Source organism: Pteropus alecto, unplaced genomic scaffold, assembly GCF_000325575.1.
Source record: "Pteropus alecto unplaced genomic scaffold, ASM32557v1 scaffold23, whole genome shotgun sequence".
Classification (NCBI taxonomy): domain Eukaryota; kingdom Metazoa; phylum Chordata; class Mammalia; order Chiroptera; family Pteropodidae; genus Pteropus; species Pteropus alecto.
Genome location: NW_006435837.1, coordinates 6,346,566 through 6,363,448, shown reverse-complemented (window position 1 = coordinate 6,363,448; position 16,883 = coordinate 6,346,566). Strand labels below are relative to the sequence as shown.

Sequence of the window (16,883 nt, the reverse complement as noted above, 5' to 3'; positions counted from 1 at the left end):
TAGTGCAGCCAGTGACGTGCCAAGCATCCTGCCTATAGGATTAGAGGATTTCTCAGTGCAGTTTTTTCTACCCACTTTAAACCTTCAGGTTCTAAATATCAGGAAAGACAGGAAATGCCGTGTGAAAATAGCAGACCAAAAGTTCTTAGTTAACTGCAGCTGAGGAGACTCAGACTGGAATGGGGGTGGAAAGAGTTGATACGGAGTGGGTTTAATTCTAAGCCCTTTTTTCACTGAGTTTGCTGTTAACTTACTGAATTTAGAGATGTATTGCATTGGCCTTGTGAAGACCAGAGCAGCACCAGCATTTAAATAGTGACAGACGATTTTGAATGCCACAGTAGAAATGTACTCAGAGCGTTTTTATTAAAGAAGATAAAGAACCCAGCAGAGATTTTATCCTCGTCTTCACCCAACTGCAAAATCAAAAGTTAAGAAACAGCGTCTAAGGGCACCTCTTAGGTGGGAAAGAATCTAGAGGATGGCTGTCAATGACTGCTTGCCTATGAACTTGGACCAGTTCGTGCACTGCAACATCTCCAATCACAGTATGGATCTCCCTATGAACGAGGACCTGTTCTACCCGGGGATCCTCTATGTCATCCCTGCGATTTATGGGGTCATCATTCTGATAGGCCTCATTGGCAACATCACTCTGATCAAGATCTTCTGTACTGTGAAGTCCATGCGAAATGTGCCGAACCTTTTCATCTCTAGTCTGGCTTTGGGAGACCTGCTCCTCCTGGTAACGTGTGCACCCGTGGATGCCAGCCGGTACTTGGCCGACAGATGGCTGTTTGGCAGAATGGGCTGCAAACTGATCCCCTTTATACAGCTTACCTCGGTTGGGGTGTCTGTCTTCACACTCACGGCTCTCTCGGCAGACAGGTATGTACCAGAGGAAAGTTAAATCTCTCTGAGGTGGCAGACAACTTGGTTAATGAGGTTAATGAGCTACCTACCACAGTGGGACAGACAGAGCTGTTTGCACAAAGGGAAGTTTTAGTCAAACTCAGATTCCCTTCCAGGCGTGTTATTGTTCTGAGGATTACTTCTTGAGTTTGACGTTTTAGTTTAAGAAAGAATAGTAAATGGATGTCAGGGAAAAAGGGGGACAAGTGAGAAAAAAATCTCAGCATAAGATGGAGGTGCGTTTTCTGGAGGCAAATGGGTTTAGCGTGGCTTTTTCCTACCCTCTCCCTCCTTGCAAAATTAATTGACCAGTAAGAAAAAAAAAAAAATCACAACTAAGAGTTTAAACCCCATGCAAATATTTCTTAAAGGCAATTCCTCAGAGAAGAGAAAAGGCCCGCTGCATTTCTTCTTCAAAGTACTCTTTCAGTAATAACCGAGAGCAGAAAATAAGTGGCATTTCCTAAAAATTTATTTTTCTCAGTTTAATTTTTCTCACAGCTGATTTTGTATTTGGCTCTCTGTAATTGAACAGTTTGTGTGCTGCTTTTTCTAAGTATCTCTTAAGTGAAATCATGCATTATTGGACTTTTTTTTTTTCTTCAGAAAGTTCCATTCAAGCTTGCTTTCCAATTGTAATATCTATGTCGGTGTACTTCCCATATACAGTGCCTTTAGGGTCTTGGGGGGGGAGGGGAAAGAATCAGTACAATGTTTTATTCGGGGAAATAAATATTATTTGTCAACAGCATTTCTTGTGTGAACCCATTGCTTAAAAATTCATATTTATTCATTCTTAAAAATTCATAGTCATTCTTTGAATATTTATCAAACGTCTCTCTCGTCAAAAACCTGCTTGAATTAACTAGTCAGGAAATATCTGCAGGTTGTTCCCACAAGTTGCTGAATGTATCTTACGTACGTACTTCTGAGCTCTAGAAACTAGACACAGTAATGAATAGACTTCAGACGCATTGTGGACCAGATGGTCAAATTAAGAAAAACTGGTACAATGAGCCAGAGACTATAAATTTTTATTTAAAAATCAACTGTATGTTATGGTGTTAAAGATATATAAGGATTTGAAAGTGTACCAGGAAAGGCATAGAAGCAGCTCTTGAAAGTTTATATTCTGAAGAAAACGTCCCACATTTTAATACATGTGGTGCTGGATTCTCATTTTGTGGAGGAACAAACAGTTCCCAGGTGATCTGGCTTTGTCGAGTAATGGACAAATAAAGATAGTGTTATCAGTATTTGTCGACATGTGTTTATACTTAGCTGCCTGAAGTACACTGCTCAGCACACATGACATTTTCAAAGACTGAAAACCAACAGCCCAGAAATGAGGTTTGTACATCACACCAGCTAGACGGGGTTTCTCCATTCTCACTACTCACCTCCAGCCTACCGTGACCCTGAATATTTGCCCACCAGGTACTAATGACCACAGGCAGTTTCGCGTGTTTACTCAGGGCAGGGACACTTTGGATCTCGCGGAAGGTCTGGGCTCTTTAAAAATGGCAGAGGGCACCTCGAGATAAGGGGAATTTTCTCGATGAGAAGATGAGATTTTGGTTTCTGAGTTGGTGAGTGCAGAGGTACAGATGCAGTTTACTGTCTTCTTAGTGGAGTTGAGGCAGAGTTTCGGGGGGTCGCCTAGAGAAGAGTGAGGGCATGAGAGGTAAAGGTGCAGCTGCGTGGAACTCTTCTCCGGAGTTTCAAAGCAGACCAAATTCACCATCAGCAGAAAGGCGCTTTCAAAAGCCGGTCGCAGCTCGCTTTGGCAGCTGTATTGTGTTCTCAGTGAGTTTATAAGTCACTGCTTGTCTTTCCAAAATTCAGAAGTTACTATAAGCTTCCATATAACTAACTTTCTGTGTTTTGCTGAGGCATGAAAAGGCTGACGGATCTCCTGAATCACAAGTTGTGCATCTAACCAATTTCAACAAGAATAAGGGTTGAGCTGCTTAGAAAATGTAAGACTACTTAACCTATTTATCTCATTTTTAAAAACTATTGATGCCTTATAGCAACCTCATGAGGTTGGCAGGGCAAATATATATATATATCTCCACACATACATAATATCTATACATATTTTTTCTCAACAAGATCTAATCTATATACGATATACTGAACAAGTATACGGTTCAATATATTTTTACACATGTCTATATGACAACATAACCGCCACCCAGATGGACATACAGAACAGTTCTAGCACCCCAGGAGTTTCTTTTATGCCCCTTTCCAGTTAATACCCACCCCCATAGAGAGGCAATCACTAATTTAAGTTCAATTACCATAGATTATTTTTGCCAGTTCTGTAATCTTATATAAATGGCATCATACTTCTGATGCTTATCATTATGTTTGTGATAGTCATCCATCTTGGTGTACACAGCAATGGTTTGTTCTTTTTAAATGTTGTGTAGTATTCCGTTGTATGAATATGCCTCAATTTATTTATCCATTCTAAAACTAAAGGACATTGAGTTGTTTCCAACGTGGGGTTGATAACCTGCTCTGGATATTCCCATTTGTGTCTTTTGGGTTACATGTACATAAGTGTTTATTTCTCTTTACCTGGGAGTGGAACTGCTGGATCATATGGAGCATATAGTTAGTAAATATAGTCAGAGTTTTCCAAAGTGGTCGTCTGTAGTTGATAGATTGGTAAAAAGGTGAACCAGAAGACCTTCCAAACTGTATGATCATCAAAATCATTGGGGAGCTTTAAAAATATACAGATTCTTAGCCCCCATTTTAACTCCACTGAATCAGGGTTTCTGAGGCGTGAACAGGTGGAGCAATAGTCATCCATCCCTCCCCCCTACAGGTTGACCATCAATGCCAGTGCTCATCCCAACCCCACTTCTGCAGTCCTCCCCTTCTCCAGGTGAACTTGAGTCTTTGTTAATATGAAAAGAATAACATTTTTCTAGAAAAGTTTATACTGCTGCCATTGTGTCAAAGGGAGGCTTCAAGACAATCCCAAAAACCTGAATTCCGGCTTTCACACAGCCAACCAATTGCAGATTTGTAGTCAAGTCCCTTCATGTTGGTCCCCTTCTTCCCTCTCCTACACTTTCTTCTCATTTCATACACACTGATGTTCTCATACACGGTGGTTACAGTGGCGAGTTCCTGGCTCTGCTCCCTTGTTATGCTGTGTCCTGCCCACTCTCCAGAATCCCTTCTTTCCTAAGTAGAAGACTCGACTCTCCAATCTATATGATATATGGCATGGAATGGCCATCCATAGCCTTGCATTTTATGCTTTTTCCTGCCATTGCTACCTATAAGAGGAGTCAGACCAAGTCACTGAACTCTTAATAATAGAGTTGAACAACATTTCAAAAGTCCCTCCAAGTCTTAAACTCTTACGTTTTCTGTTTTGATTTGTTTTTTATCTACCATTTTGCCTATAATTTGGAATCTGGCTCAAGCCTCCTCCTTAAAGCCCTATGCTGGACAATTCTAGCCCAAATTTCCTAACCACCTTCTAAACGTGAGGCTTATTATCTGAGACATGAATTACCTTGTGACATTTTTCATCCTGCAATTTTGAAGTATTTCACTCGTTTGTCTTTTTTTAGCCTCTCATATATTCATTGCTTTAACTCTCAAGTAGATTATTAAGAATGTTAAGGGCAGAGATTTCTTATATATTCTTATATCTTCCACAATGCCTCATGTGGTTCCTTGTACCACATGAGGCATTGTGGGTGATCAATAAATATTGATAAATTAAAATTATGGTTAATTAATGCATACTTTTCTTCTCAATCTTATTATTCTCACCCCTCCCCCCACTTTTTGGAATTCATCTGAAAGCATACTCTTAAAAATATATCATGCAGTCACCTGCTTTTTATCTGTTCCTCTCTATTAAGCTCTTTTTATTTGGGTAAATGAGAGAAAAGTTATTCTTTGTGAGTTTGTAAATGGATTCAGGGGATAAATAAATGGGTGGATAGATGGAAAGATAAGTGTATAGATGGGAAGATGGATGGATGGATAACTACGTAGATGGATGGATGGATGAGTGAATGATGAAAGAAAAATCTAGGGAGTTATAGGAGCCCATACTGAAGATCACCTCATCATAGGTGTCTGAGAATGTTCCCGATGGATGGATGGATGGATGGATGAGTGAATGGGCAGATAGATGGACAAATGGTTGGTTGGATGGATAGGTGAATGGTTGGATGGATGGATATGTTTTTACATAATGGTCTTTCCTACTAGATGCTCATCTCTGTACTAGGTGCCTCAGTATCATGTAAATGGAATTTAAGACCCGAATTGGACCCTCATTAGGAAAAAGGTAAGGAGAGTTTGTGTTTTCTTTTCCAGTAAGTATAAAATTTAAAGCTGAATTTAATGTCGACAGCATAAAAGGCCAAATTATATTGTGCCTGCTTCTGTATTATGCAGTTTTATTTCTGCTAGCGTGGAGCTGGCAGAAGGAATCCTAACGACAGACGAATACAGCAGTTCTACTGTAACGTGGTCCTTCGATTCCATGGAAAAGACTATTCAGAAGTTTCCCCCTCCCTTGTGATTTGGAAAGTGTTATATTCATGCAAACTTCTTTAAGTACAGATTCTTTGAATTCATTGCCAGGAATTTATGAGATTATAGTTTTCAGCCTTTCCTGACATCTAGAACTGCATGGTCTAACATGGTAGCCACTAACCAGATGTGGTTATTTAAATTTAAATTTAATTTAAATAGAATTTAAAATTCAGTTCTCTAGTCACACCAGCCACATGTTATGTGCTCAGTAGGCACATGTGACTCTACTGGACTGTGCAGATACAGAACATTCCAATCAGTGCAGAAAGTTCTATTGGACAATGTAGAAGAGAGTTTGTTCTGTATCTTGTGGTCCAATTATCTTTCTCAAGATCCGTGTTAGCTGTTCTCGCTCATTGAAGGTATCAAGAATTCTTCAGATAGGCGAATATCAAATGGGTCCCAGCTGCATGGACTCTTCCTGTCTGTAAAATATCATCTATTGGAAGATACCCCAAAATAAAGAGAGGAAACAGGCAGCCCAATACAATCACCAGATACAGGCTTGGGAAATTTAGGCATCCCATTGATGAGGTTTTGAGACCTTCTGAAGAATACATGTGGAGTTCACTTTCCAGGTCTGCATTAGAAATTTCTGTCTGATCTTTCCTTCCATTCTCTTTTACCAGGCCTTCTTCAATCTGCCAGTCTATCCCTCTGTCTTCCTAGCCTAAGACTCGTGAGCACAAACACTGCTTTAGCTAAACTCTACTCATTGTCTCCCACATGTGTCACCTGACTTCTCCCCTCACTGACTTCATTTTCCTTTCCCTGATGGCTGGGCTCTATTCCCTTCATCTATCCAAATCCTAGCAATCTTTCAAGGCACACTTCAATTACCTTCTCCTCCATGAAGCATTCCTTGATTTTTCGCTTTCACTGATTTTTTCCCCCTTTCCCAAGGTGTTTTTGCCTCTTCATTAAATACCTAATCTATCCTAACTTGTATTACTGGGTCTTTTTATAGATGTGTTTTCTACTTCCTTAATTATATAGGAAGCTCATGGGGTCTGTCTTCAATGACATCCAGGCCCACCTTACGTCTAGTAAAAGCACAATAAACACAGCTTGGTTGATGTTTGAGCTATGACAAAATGATAAAGTCCAATGGCTACACGTAGAAGTCATCTTAAAGTTCAAACCCTCGTAAATAAGCAATTCTCAGAACACCAGCTGGGTATCTGAGAATTCAACTCAATTGTGACCCTATCTGCCCTGAGATAGCATCAGATTCCACAGGTTGAGTTCTCAGTCCCTGCGAAACCCCACCCCCAACCCTGACTTCAGATGCCATTCTCAAGTACGTCTGACCAACTGGCTACAAATCAAAGGTTTTCATACCCGCTCTCTTTGGCATCAATTTAATTTCTTGTTCCTCTGTTGGAGGAGTGTACATGAGCCACCAGTTCATCATTTCTCTATAGTGTGATTTTTCTGAAGCACGTCTGCCTCTCTGAAAGGAAATTCAACTCACGTCTCCCCAGTGGGGCAATGGACCTGTCACAGCTGCTGGGGGACTCTGGGAGTGCTCAGAGGGCAGGTGCAGTGGACACGGGGTTTCCCAGAAAGGCTCTTTTAACTGGAGCTTTTTCAATTGTGCCGCGGAGAGGAGGGCAGCAAAGAACTTTGACCTCATCTCTCACACATTATCTTTTAAAGCGGTAGACTTTTATATGATTAATTAAGTACCATTTCTGGCAACTTAATATGCATAGAAGAAAAAAAACACACAAACTTGATTATGAAACATAGAACATAGCCTGAGAGGGCTCACTGGTCAATAACATCCTTTGAAAATAAACTAAATTTGCATTTTTGCACTTGTAAGTCCTCCTGGTATGTGCGGTTTGCATAAATTCTCTCTTAATTAAAACACATGTTTTGCAGAATAAAAAAAGATTCTCCATTCCTCTTTTTCTACCTCCCAGTAATAGAACAGGATTTTGTTTTGTTTTACAATCATCTCTGAAATTCTGCTGATTAGTATCTGATATTTGCTGCTACTTAAAATTATTTGATTTTCTTTGCAAACTCTGAGACTGTTGGTTCATTTTATACACTAAAGTTCACCTTCTGTAGGAGGTCTTCATTGGCCACTTGATTTAAAGGAATGACCAACACTATTCTATCATCCAATTTCTTTTTCTGGGTTGACTGAGGTGTAATTTACATTCAGTAAATTTTTAGGTGTATATTTCTATGAATTTTGGCAAACATATAATCATAAAATTACCACCACCACAGTCAAGATACAGAACATTTTCGTCATCCCCCAAATTCTCTTATGCCCTTCCTCTACCCCCAGCTCCTGGTAATCATTCACCTTTTCCGCATGAATATTACATGAATGACATCATACAGTATGTGGTTATTTGAGTTTGGCTTCTTTCAACTCGTGTTGTTGTAGGTATCAGTAGTTCATTCTTTTTTATTGCTGAGTAGTATTCCACTGCATGACTATACCACAGTTGTTTATCTATTCTTCAGTTAATGGGCATTATGGTTGTTTTCAGTTTGGGGTAATTATGAATAAAGCTGTCATAAACATTCACATACAATTTTCTCATGAATGTATGTTTTTATTTCTCTTGGGTAAATATCATCCAGTATTACTTTCTTGAGAATTATTTTGCTCACTTGTTTGTTTACTTGTTTATTGTCTGTCTTCCACCATTAAAATGGGAGGCTATCTCATTCATTCATCATATTCTCTGGCACTAGAACAGGCCCTAACCTGCAGTAGGTGCTTGATAAGTGTTTGTTGAATACACGAATAGATAGATACATGAAGGAAGGAATAAAGGAATGAATGAATTTCGGTAGTACCTACTGAGTGACCCTGGAATACTGAATTATGGTTATTTTCTTTGAAGATTAGCAGAGTGCCTGCAGTAGAACAGTGATTCCAACCCTAGATGACAAGAGCTCATCCAGGTTTCATGGGGACTGTTTAGAGGGTGCTTTTTAAGATGAAACAAATAAAATTATGAATACAAAGTTAGGTAGAGAAGTGAATGTTTTAAAAAATTTAGAAATCGTATATTAGATTTAGAAATAACAATAAGTTACAAATTAAATAATTTGATAAATTCCACAAACATCACAAAATTCAGAAAAATAACTGCCTTACATGCATCTATTATACTTGTTTTTTTTAAACGTTTTGGTTTTATCCTCATTCATTTCCTCTTAAAATGACGATAGTTTGGTGATATCCTTTTCTATAGAGAAACTGAAAAGATAAGTCAGTCTTCTAGCGTGGTTGATTAAAATTGGTTTATTATTAATGAGTGATTAGAGGGAGGTAGATGGGGTAAAAGGAGTCAAATATGTGGTGACAGAAAGAAATCTAACTATGGGAGGTGAACACAATGTAATATATATATGCCTTGCTGTTAAAATATACAGCTGAAACTTACTGGATTTCATTAACCAATGTCACCATTAATTAATTCATTTTTAAAAATAAAAAGAGAGAAATTAGAAAAGTTTCTTTCAGTTTTATAATTCATTATTTGTAATGCCATATAAATATTTAGGATTCTTATCAAATATTTAGTATTACTTGAGAAAGCCACTATCAAGTTTCTTTTCTACATGGGCTATAAAATTTCACAGCATTTCAAGTTTTCTTATGACTTGAGTCATCTTATTCATTTAATTGATGACATCCATTAACTTATTGGCCATAGATGTCTTCATGTTTTGACTTTTAAGTTATTTTCATCAGTGTTGGTATTTGTGGGTACGAATAACTTGAGTGACTTTATACAAATGTATTTGCTATTTGTATTAGTTTCCTGTCCTATAAACACAGACACCATGATAAACTTGATTTTGGTGATATATTTGGATTTAAATCTATCATCTTATTATTTGTTTTTTATTGGTCTCATCTGTTTCATAATCTTTTTTCCCTCCCTTCTTGCCTTCTTTTAAATTAATTAAATATTTTTAGTATTTTATCCCCCCACCTTCATGAGTTTGTTAATTAAACAAGCTCGTTAGTATTCTTTGAGGGCTGCCCTAGACTTTACAACATATATCCTTGACATTTTGGAATTTACTACAAATTAGAACTTTCTTACTTCCCAGACAATGCAAGGACAATAGGATACTTTAACCTCATTTTAATTTCCTCCTGCCTTTTTCTTGTGTTATTGTTATTCCATATTTTAATTCTCTTAATATTTTACAACCTACAAAACATTATGTTTATTGTTTTTACATACTTTACATTTACTCACACATTTTCCTTTAGGTTTAGATTTATTCCTGTATTTAACTTCTCTGTCGCTCCCCATTCCTTTCTGTATCTCAGTGGCTTCATCTGAGATCATTTTCCTTCTGCCCAAAGAATGCCCTTCAGTATTTCATTTACTGTACATCTGATGGGGCTATATTTTCTGATTTTGTTTTCAAATGTCTTTCTTTCATGTAATTTGAGGAGGATGTTTTCACCGAGCATAGAATTCTAGGCTGACATTCTTATCTCTCACACTTTGAAGTTGCCATTTATTGTCCTCTGGCTTCCACTGCGAAGTCAGATTCCAGTTTTATTGTCACTCCTTTAAAATTTTTCATTTTTTCCTCTATGACTGATTTTAAGATTTTTCTCTTTATCTTTGGTTTTTCAGCAGCATCACTATGATGCACTTAGGTGTAGTTTTCTTTGCATTTTTCCTGCTTGAGATTCATAGATTTGCTTGAACCTGTGGCTTAAAGATTTTAGCCAGTTTGGGGAAGTTCTCAAACATTACAACTTGAAATATGCTTCTGTCCTGTTCTCTTTTTCCTCTCCCTCTTTATCCTGCCTACATATAAATAGAATAACTAAAGGTTAACTTTAAGCTTTTCACGTTTTTTGCCTCTATGGTTGTTTTGGTTTTTATTGAGGCAGGAAATTTCATAGGAGGGTCTGGCCTCTGTTACTGAGAACTATTTAAGCACAATTTCATTTTACCATTCATTACATCCCATAAAGTTTTCTCCCTTTTCTGTATCTTCCATTTCTTTCTTACAGTGTACTTCAATCTGGACATTATCATCTCACTAATCCTCTTTTTAGTTATGTCTACTCTGCTTCTGAACATTCCATTTAATTCTTAATTTTAATTATAGTATACTGCAATTCAAGAATTTCCATTTGGTTCCATTCCATCACCTAGTTTCTTGAATTAGTCACAATATATTGTAAAATCCCTCTCTGGTAACTCTAACATGTGGAAGCTCTATAAGTCTGTTTCTATTATATGTTTCTTCTCTTGTTTTTTTGGTCAGTTTGTTTTGTCTCCTGGTATATGAGGTAATTTTTGTTTGACTATCTGGTTTTGTGTATAAATAATTATAAATAATTTGAGGCTCTGGATGAGATCGTTTCAGAAAAGATTAGCTTTTGCTTCTTGCAGGCAGTTAGGAGGTGGCTGTATATCTGACCCAATCAGGTATCAGCAGATCGGAGTCTGGGCTTGGGTCTTTCTGAGAATGAGTCTATTTCTGGCTCACTCCTACTACTAGGACATACCCCTTTTGGCATCTCAACGGAAATCTTGGGTCGTTTACCTGGACTTCACTCCTTGGTGAACCTCGACCTCCATTTATTGTCACTCTTTATCCCAAAAAACGCTAGAAGCTCTGCTCAGCTCTTGGATTCTCTGCTGCTGCTTGAAATTTGGAAAATGTCTTAAGGGGAAAGTGATGCTGAATAACAGATTCGCCTCTTTGCATTTCCCTTCTCTCCAGAATTTTGGCCCCTCGTGTCCTTACTGCCTTGGTATTTTTCTGATGGTTTTAAAGAAATTTTCTAGCTTTTTACTTCAGGAGAGTTGGTCAGCAACAAGCTAATTAGCCATTATGAGAAATGAAAGATCCTATACCCCCTCTTACTGACCTGATCTGCTACCTTCGAAGCTATCTATATACCAGCTCTTCTAAAGAGGAGTTCAGAACTACTTAGTCACACCTGTGGGATCAGCATTTAAAGCCTCGAATTGTCTCAGCAATTCAGATTCAGAGAACTGAGTTCTGGCTAACCTCAAAGTGAGTAAGTCAGGTATTTAAGCTGAGGCCTGCAGCAGTGGACACTGCCAAGTATTGTAGGTACATCACAGCCTTTGGGATCTTTCAACTAGGCCAGGACTCTTAGCCCCAATGAGCAGGAGTTAGAGCCTACATTTAGTTATGCAGTGATTGATAATAGCTGAAATTTCATAGGAAGGAAAGAGCCAAAATGTTCCTAAGGTACCTTTCTTTAAACTTCACTTCTTTATTTACCTTTTGTTCTGTTGTATTGTACTCAGACCAATTGACCAGTAGTGATAAATAAAGGTTACATAGGAAAGAAACAGGGGGAAAATGAGAAATGCAGCACTTAAAAAATTTTTCCAGTGTGAGAAGAATTTACTGTGACAATCTGTCCATGTGATTCATTTATTTCTTTATGCTGTCTACATATAAATAGAATAACTACAGGTCAATTTTAAGCTTTTCAAGGTTTCTTTTTTCTCTTTGGTGGTAGTTGTTTTTATTGTCCGGCAATTTCATACCAGGGTTAGGCCTCTGTTATGAGAAATATTTTAAACACGATTTAAAAAATATGTAAAATTATATAAAAACAAAATTACAGTCGTTTCGCTATGAGAACATATGGGAAATGCTTACTTCTTTTTATGTAAATGGTGATAAAAATAGATTTTTAAGAATTTCAGTGTTTTCTTTTTCCCTTTCCCTTTAAACGATTGGAAATATCACATTAGAGCCGGAAAATCAGAATTTGACATCTTTTCTTTCCTAGATTGTCAACAGAGGTGAAATTAAAGAATAAAATGATGGCTGAAGGAATACATGTGCTACAGGATAAAGATTAGTGTGGTAAATATTTAGTTTTAAGCATTCTTTACTTGTTCCTTAAAAAGATCTGAGAATCTGAAGTGCTAGACTCAAATGTAACTGAGATGGGGATCCAGAGACCTAGGTCTAGTCTTGGTTCTCACCTAACCAGCTGCAGGACATCTATGGGTACCAGTTAAGGAAATGGGACTTGATGACTTCTGAGTTTTATATTCCATAGTTATATACAAAACGGGTTTGTAATTAAACATACTCATATGTCTGTACATGCAAACGACAGCTTTTCATATACTGACCTAGGTTCGTTTATTCTAAGAGTGCTTCACGAAGGGAAATATACATATGTAAGTAGCATTCTATTGTTCTTTAAGGGCTTCACCTGGATATATCTCACTTCCCCAACAAGATCTTAAATCCTTGATGGCCACTTTTATATCCACACTGCCAAGCAGAGTCTGAGATACTAAATTATTATTTAAATGTGCTGATAAATTGACTAAGGAGCCTGAGCATGAGTGTTTAATATTGGGATGTTAAAAAGGGCCATATAGTAAATATTTTCAGTTTCATAGGCCATAAGGTCTCTGTTGCAACCACTTATCTTTGCCATTATAGTGTAAAAGCAGCCAGACATTATGCAAGCAAATAGGTGTGGCTGTGTTCCAGGAAAGCCTTATTTATGGACACTGAAATGTGAATTTCATGTAATTTTCACCTGTCGCAAAGTATCTTCTTTTGACTTTTCCCCATTTAAACTGTAACACCATTGTTAGTTTGCAGGCCATATGAAGACGGGCTGACGGCCACGTTTGGCGAGTGGGCCTTAGTTTGCTATCCCTGATAAAGAGGTGTGTACTGAGATGGTCATTTAGCAGTGAGTTTCCTATTTAAGTGGAATCCATGAGACCTGTCCACTTATGCCAGACAGACTTCCTAGGGAATATAATCAATATGAATCATATAGTTGTGACGCTTTAGGGTATAAGGAACTGTGCATGAGCTTTTGGATCATCTAAAAATTGAGAGTCAAGCCAATAATATCTTTACGCCATGTGTCTTTTCCAGCATTCCCTGGGTCCTCTGTGATACTCATAGTTGTTTAAATGAAGAAAATGAGTTTTAAATCAAGGCTTAGCCAGATTCCAGCTCCCATGGGCGTAGGAGCAGAGCCTTCTCGTTGCTCATTGGTAAAGATGTAAACCGACACTTCTTGCTCCCTCCTCCCCATGTTCCACCATCATGCACGGTGCTGCTTCCTCTAAGGGCTTTTTATCATAGGCTCATATAAGCGAGCACCTTAAAATTGTTAAAAAGGGGAATTGTGCTCAGGGAGAATTATTTCCTCAGTACCCCCAAGAATTCGTCTGACCTTCAAGTTATTAGAGACACAGGAAGCATTTGGGCCATAGGAGATCCCTCGGGAAAAGGCTAATTAGATGGTGTCCAGAGCGATTTGGGATAAATGGGCTTGAGAGGAGTATTCAGGGAAGGAATAGGTTATCTTGAGAATCTTGAGCCCATTTCCTTATCTGAAAATAAGAAATCAGGCCAAATTGGGTGCACAATTCTAGTCAGTTTTAATTATATGTTTGTTCAATAAATAAAATAGGTATAAAATTAACAAGACATAGAGCCCACTCTTAACAAACTCATAGTCCTGTGATCCAGGATGCATGAGCCTTTTTAATTTCCGGGATGAAAGGAGAAAATGTTGCTGTCTCCAGGGCTTATGCTTCTTCTGACCTCTTTTGTACCTAGTACAGAGCCATACAAAAGTAAGTGCTTAAGTTATGCTTTGGATTGTAAGAGGTGCTAGTTTCCAAGGACTGGGGGTGTTTTGCTTTATTTAGGCTTGTTGTCTGGAGCTAATACTAAGAAGACTCTGTGAAAGCGGGGACGTTGCCCTCTAGTGACCACCAGGGCTCCTTGGAGCTTAATGGACATGGTGCCCAGAGAGGTATCTGCAGAGCGCCGCCTGCTGGCAAGAGGGGTCATGGGCATCTGTGTGAGAAGGAAATGCTTAGGATACTAAAAAAAGGTACAAAAATTGTATGCTCTAGATTCTGTACAAAAGACAAAGAAAAATTGGAAGGAAATATATCAAAACATCACATGTAAGACATGGATGATTTTCTTTTTTTGTTTTTAGAATTCTCTACTGTCTAAATTTTTACAATGAGCTGGTAGCACTTTTATAGGAAATTTTTTAACTGAAAAAAATTATTCTAAGTAACTAACTACCTTTAAACTGCCTTCCCTGCAGACGTCTTTGGTGACTCAAGGCAAATTTTTTCAATTGGTTCTTGAGATACCCCCAAAGTTACATGGCGACAAATGAATAAATATTTCTCCTTCCTTCCTGTCTTTTTTCTCCCTTCCTTCTTTTTTTTCTTTCTTTATTCTGGTAAAATATATATAAAGTTTGTCATTTTAATCATTTAAGTTTACAGTTCAGTGGCATTAAGTACTCACATTGTTGCATAATCATCCAACATTCATCTCCAAAATATTTTTCATCTTCCCAATCTGAAATTCGTATCCATTAAACAACGCCTATTATTTCTTTCATTTTCTTTTTCATTTATTAATTTTTGGAGGTGACGTTTATTTTAGTAGAGCACTATTCTAAAGCATTGAATTGGAAGAGATGTCTGAGCCCTGGTTCTTCTAATTGTCAACTGTATGACTGTGCAAATCCCTCTACCAGGTTGTTTTCTGATCTGGAAAATGGATAAGGGCATTTACCTTAAATATATCATAGGAGTGTTGTAATTTGCCTAATGATGAAACGAAATGATGTGTCACATTCTTTATGAAATGTTAGAATTACTAGTCAAAGGAGTGAGTGTAGCATTAGCATGATTGTTACTTATGTTCATAAGGGAGCCGAGAGGGTATTGTCAAAATCGTGACCACGTGACATTCTAATGGACAGTCATTCTTTTTCAGGAAATGTACTAAAAATCTTTTATTTAAATGGTGCTTCCTAGTTTTCAAAGTGCTTTCAAAACACCTCATTTAGCCCTTCTTCATAGTAAATAAGGTTGATATCATTAGTCCCAATTCACAGATAAAGAAAATGAAGGCATTAAAGTCTCGTGGTTTGAAGTCTGGACTCGGGAGCCAGACAGCTTCTGTTCAAATCTTAGCTCTGCCACATGGCAGCTGTGTGACCTTGAACAAATTATTTAACCTCTTCGTGCCTCAGTTTCTTCATTTGTAAGAAGAGGGTGACAACAGTAGTGCCTACTTCCTGGCATTGTTATAAGGGATTAAAAAACTCAATGATTGAAAAGTGTTGAGAGCTGTACCAGCACATGGTGCTACATGAGATTTGTTGAATAAAAAAATAAAATAAAAATAACTAATTATGGGAGTGGGAGTAGAATGCTGGGCTGTACCCCGTGCATCTCTCTCCCCATCCTGGGCTCCCCCACCACACAGTGACACCTTCCAACGCTGCCAGCATCAACCTCCTGGGCTGGAGGACCCAATAAGCCACAGTTAGGTCACTTTTCACTACATATAAAGCCTCTCACAAAAGGTTATTTAAATACATTGCTGTTAAATTTTTATAAATAGACATAATGACTCATATGCCATATTTTTGAGCTTTAATGATTCTTATTTTGAAAAAAAAATGCATTTTATTGAAATAATTTAGAAATTCTATTTTCATCTCCAATAATTTGAAATATATTTACAAACTGAAAGTGTCTCTGATGTTTCATTTTCTATATGTATGTTTGATAAACTGACTGGACCGGGAGAATTTACACAGTGGGCGCTGCTGATGGCCCGCCCGTATCCCTTGCAGACCTGGGCTTCTTGTTTTTCTCTGACCCGGGGTGATCTCTGGCCAAGGGAAGGTTGGGGGCAAAGCAGAATGCTCCAGAGTTAACACCGCAGGAGAATTCTCCATCAAAGAGCAACGGGAGTTGGTGGATAAACTGCCCAGCTGCCTCACCCCTTGGTGGCAGTTCTGGAATGTGCTCACCAGTCTCTCTGGAGGGTCCCAGCAGTCCTGTGCTCCAGCTGCCCAGAGTGGCACGTTTATTGGCTTCTATTCCCTCGCTTGGCTTTCTGGGATCCCCTCCCAAATAAACTACTTGCACCCAAATCCTGTCTCAGGGTCTGTTTGGAGGTGACTGACAATTTATAAAGACAATATATGGCTCAGAGCCATTACACCTTCCACTCCAGAGCATAGGTAGTTTTTGCCCCGTTCTGTGTATCGTCTATGCTACGCAATAGAGTAAATGCAGGCTGTGTCTAACAACGCTTTGGAAATGAGATTTATAAACATTCTTCAAACTTTTTGGTTCATAAATTGCTGAAAAAGTCTAACAAGTTATAAATATATGTTCTTCCCTTCATAACATTTTTGAAGAATGGCTTGCGAACAACTCGTGCCAGGATGTTTGCACACCTACTGAAATGTAGCTGACTGCTTTCCTTTGTCATTTTAAACATACCCACTGGCAACTGTACCATTACATCTTGCTCAGACGACTAACAATGACTCCCTCAGGATTAGA

At 38.2% G+C, this 16,883-nt stretch overlaps 1 protein-coding gene across 1 annotated transcript in view; it reads left to right on the top strand.

The window, feature by feature from the left end:
• The first annotated feature begins 85 nt into the window (after positions 1–85).
• Positions 86–16,883, top strand: part of GRPR (gastrin releasing peptide receptor) — a 25,896-nt gene continuing 9,098 nt past the window's right edge. Inside the window, exon 1 of the mRNA XM_006911641.1 lies at positions 86–888. Coding sequence (XP_006911703.1) covers positions 482–888 — 407 coding nt within the window. The 5' untranslated portion in view covers positions 86–481. The remainder of the gene's footprint in view (positions 889–16,883) is intronic.